The sequence below is a fragment of the Bison bison genome, unplaced genomic scaffold, assembly GCF_000754665.1.
Source record: "Bison bison bison isolate TAMUID 2011002044 unplaced genomic scaffold, Bison_UMD1.0 scf7180017864487, whole genome shotgun sequence".
In the NCBI taxonomy this organism is placed as follows: domain Eukaryota; kingdom Metazoa; phylum Chordata; class Mammalia; order Artiodactyla; family Bovidae; genus Bison; species Bison bison.
In genome coordinates, this window is record NW_011495047.1 from 8,192,850 (window position 1) to 8,196,618 (window position 3,769).

Here is a 3,769-nt window from a genome sequence, read left to right on the forward strand (position 1 = left end):
AATGTCGACTTAAAAAAATGCATGTCATGAGAGTTGTTTTATTTGGGGAAATGTGAGGACTGCAGCCCAGGAGATGACACCCCAGATAGCTCTGAGAAACTGCTCCAGAGAGGCAGAAGGGAAGGACAGTATGTATGTGATTTTGGTAAAGGGGGAGTGGGCTGCAATCAAGCACAGGTTTTTTTTTTTAAATGTTTCTGCTGGTTTTGTGAAGCTTCTGCTAGTCACGAGAAACAGTTGTCAGCATGAAGAATTTTAGTGTTTTTCTCGATAAGAAGAGATAAAAGAATTGGGCTCATAAAAATCAGCTTCCAAGAATATCTAATTATCTGAAGATCTGTCATGCCAGGTTTTTGGGAACACAGGTGCCTCATTTCTGCTCTCCATCCTGAGCTCCGTCAGGGGGTGTTGGAGGTCAGCAACTGCCGCAGCACATGATTTAATCCTTGTAGAGGTAGATGGCAAGCACCCATGGCAAGTGCCAATTTGTTGACCTGGGTAACTAGTGATTACAGGAAAGTTAGTCTTACCCTCTCTGGACCTTTCAGACTGATAGTAGAGTTTGGCAGATGTGTACTTCAAATTCAAAACCAAACCAACCTACTGTGTAAATGCTGAGAAAACAGTAGGGAACAAGACATAAATGATCTCTCCCCTACATTCATATTTGGAAAATTCTCAGAAACATGCAGCAAAATGGGCAGAAGGCATTGGTGCTGATGGTGGTACATAGATATATAGGAATTAACCAGCGCTGGAGAAGGTAGTTGTTTAAGGAAGGAAAAGTTTCTTAGAGGAGAGTTTTGAGGCAAATTTGGAAGAAGATGCACCAAGGGGAGAACATTCCATTGAAGAAATACTTCAGAGGTGAGAGGATCAGATGAGGAGAGGTGATCAACACACATGCACCTAGATAAGCATTCTGAACTGGTATTTGTGAAGGGTAGAGTTTTGGGGTAGCTGGTCTGGGACGCTTCCAGGAGGAAGGAAGCCACAAGCTAAACTTTGTGCCCTCTCCCTTGGCTCTCTGAGGCTTCTCCTTCAATTAGCTTTCAAGTGAAAAAGATTTCTGTTTATTTCTAGGTGACAAACAATGTCCTCCTTCAGCTGCCCTCTGCGTCGATGTTGCTTCCCAGCCGCCCACTCCTTACCTCTGTGGCCCTTAGTGCTAAGTTTGTGTCCTGGAAGAGTCGTACGAAGTATACCACTATGCCAGTAAAGATGAGGAAGTCTGGGGGCCGAAACCACACAGGTAAGAACAAGGGCAAGAAGATTTCAGCAGTAAAGAGCAAAAACATTGTAGGACCCTTGGCCTGTATTTTGATACAGGCAGAGGAATGTAGTTAAAAAGCATTTATTGGACTCCTCCTGCATGTAGTATGTGTGTAAGAGTGAGAGAATAGAATAGAAAACAACATAAAGAGCCGGTGCTCCTAAAGGTAGGTAATGGAAGAAAACTGGACATACTCAGGAAGTTCCATGACATTTTCCTGCACACCCTTCAAAAAGTATTTTTGGCTGTACTGGATCTTTGTTGCTGCTCAGGATTTTTCTCTGCTTGTGGCAAGCTGGGGCCACTTGGCTTTTCTTGTGGAGCACGGGCTCTAGGGCGCTCCAGCTTCAGTAGTTGAAGCATGTGGGCTCAGTAGTGGCAGTTCCCAGGCACTAGAGCACAGGCTCAATAGTTGTGGCACACAGGCTTAGTTGCCCCATAGCATGTGGCATCTTCCCAGACCAGAGATCAAACTCCTGTCTCCTGCATTGGCAGGCAGCTTCTTTACCACTGAGCCAGCAGGGAAGCACCCCCTGTAATTGTGTTTTTACCAGGTTCCACGTGGGTGTTCACTCCCACTTACCCCATTGTGCTATGCAAATTTTAATCATTTTCTGCTTGTGTTGTAATGTTGGGAAAGCACTGCCCTCTGCCTAGGATGTATCTGTTCCCAGTGTTGGGAACTGACTCATCTGACCTGGTCATGATCCTGTGCTATCCTGACCACAGGCCGTATCCAGGTGCATGGTATTGGCGGGGGCCACAAGCAGCGTTATCGAATGATTGACTTTCTGCGGTTCCGGCCCGAGCAGGAATCCAAGCCAGGACCCTTTGAGGAGAAGGTCATAGTTGTCCGCTATGATCCCTGTAGGCAAGTTTGGGATGTGAAGTGGTGGTGTGGCTGGCTGACTGCTCTGTGGCTTTTCAGGAGATGTGAGGCTGCCTAGGTGGTTTGCTTACCTGTCCCTCACTCTGCACAGGTCAGCAGACATAGCTCTGGTTGCTGGGGGCAACCGGAAACGCTGGATCATTGCCACAGAAAACATGAAGGCTGGAGACACAATCCTGAACTCTGACCACATAGGCCGAATGGCAGGTGAGTGATGGCCACCAGATGTGTGTGGGCTGAGAGGCTCAAGGGTGCTGGTGCTGACGAAATTCTGTCTTTTAGTTGCTGCTCGGGAAGGGGACGCCCATCCTCTTGGGGCCTTGCCAGTGGGGACCCTCATCAACAATGTGGAGAGTGAGCCAGGCCGCGGGGCCCAGTATATCCGAGCTGCCGGTATGAAGAAAGGAACTTGTTGGGATCTTACAGTTTGAAAGGCCAGGGGGTACTTGAGGTTGCAGCTCTCTGAACCCATGGGCCCACATCTCGTCCACTGGCAGAGAAAAAGAGGGAAAACAAGGCTGAAGAGGTGGTTGTGTTTTTGACCTAAAACCACATATGCCTCCTGCTTCACTGTTTCTACTCCTCAAAGGGAAAGCAAGGGCAGTGTGTGGGGTGGTGGCTCCCACCTCCTGCTTTGTGGAGGGTCGCAGCTGTTTCTTCCCTTCCCCAGGGACCTGTGGCGTGCTGCTACGGAAGGTGAACGGGACAGCCATTATCCAGCTGCCCTCTAAGAGGCAGATGCAGGTGCGTGGTGGGGGTGGGAGGGGTCAGTACAGGAGGAATTTTTTGGAATGTACCTTACCTGTCCAGGATAGCTCCCAGGTGTTTTATGTTGGGAAGTGCCTGGAGCTAGATCTGTCCTTTTTGCCATGTGACCAGGTGTGCCTTGTCGGGCTGGCAGTAGGGAGCAGTGCCTTTCATTCTCAACTACTGTAGGACCTGCATTCGGGTTCAGTTATGTTGTACTTTTCCCGTATTTTCTCCCTTTCTCTCCTTGAGTTTGAGAAGTTCCCCAGAGTCCCTACCCTCAACGTGTCAGGTTCTTTCCCCGCATGGTGCATTCCCCTCCATCTGCTCTCTGCATCAGGTGCTGGAGACGTGCACAGCCACAGTGGGCCGAGTCTCCAACGTTGACCACAACAAACGGGTCATCGGCAAGGCTGGGCGGAACCGCTGGCTGGGAAAGAGGCCGAACAGTGGGCGATGGCACCGCAAGGGGGGCTGGGCAGGCCGAAAGATCCGGCCGCTGCCCCCCATGAAGAGTTACGTGAAGCTGCCCTCAGCTGCTGCCCAAAACTGATATTCCTGGACTCTAATAAAATGGCCCCTATTTTTTTTTTTTAACGTTTCTGGTTTTTCTGGGGAGGATGGTACATTACTGGACAGGTGTTGGAGGGGAAGGAAGTGAACAACCGTTGGGGGAGGAGAAAGGAAAATATAGGGCGAGGACTGGGGCCGGCCCCCCGTCTCACTTCCAGCCGCCCCCTGGCCTCAATCCCACTATTTGTCACGGAGAGGGAGTAAATGACCTCCAAAGTCGTCTCCAGTTCTGACTTTGGTTAGAGGGGCAGGTACTTCCGGTGGCAGAAGGAGGGGGACCAAAAGGA

At 49.8% G+C, this 3,769-nt stretch overlaps 1 protein-coding gene across 1 annotated transcript in view; it reads left to right on the forward strand.

Moving 5' to 3' along the window:
• MRPL2 (mitochondrial ribosomal protein L2) overlaps positions 1-3,506 on the forward strand; it is a 4,330-nt gene extending 824 nt beyond the window's left edge. Inside the window, exons 2-7 of the mRNA XM_010863144.1 lie at positions 1,084-1,252; positions 2,003-2,144; positions 2,254-2,369; positions 2,445-2,555; positions 2,833-2,906; positions 3,250-3,506. Coding sequence (XP_010861446.1) covers positions 1,084-1,252; positions 2,003-2,144; positions 2,254-2,369; positions 2,445-2,555; positions 2,833-2,906; positions 3,250-3,462 — 825 coding nt within the window. The 3' untranslated portion in view covers positions 3,463-3,506. The remainder of the gene's footprint in view (positions 1-1,083; positions 1,253-2,002; positions 2,145-2,253; positions 2,370-2,444; positions 2,556-2,832; positions 2,907-3,249) is intronic.
• Positions 3,507-3,769: the final 263 nt, after the last annotated feature.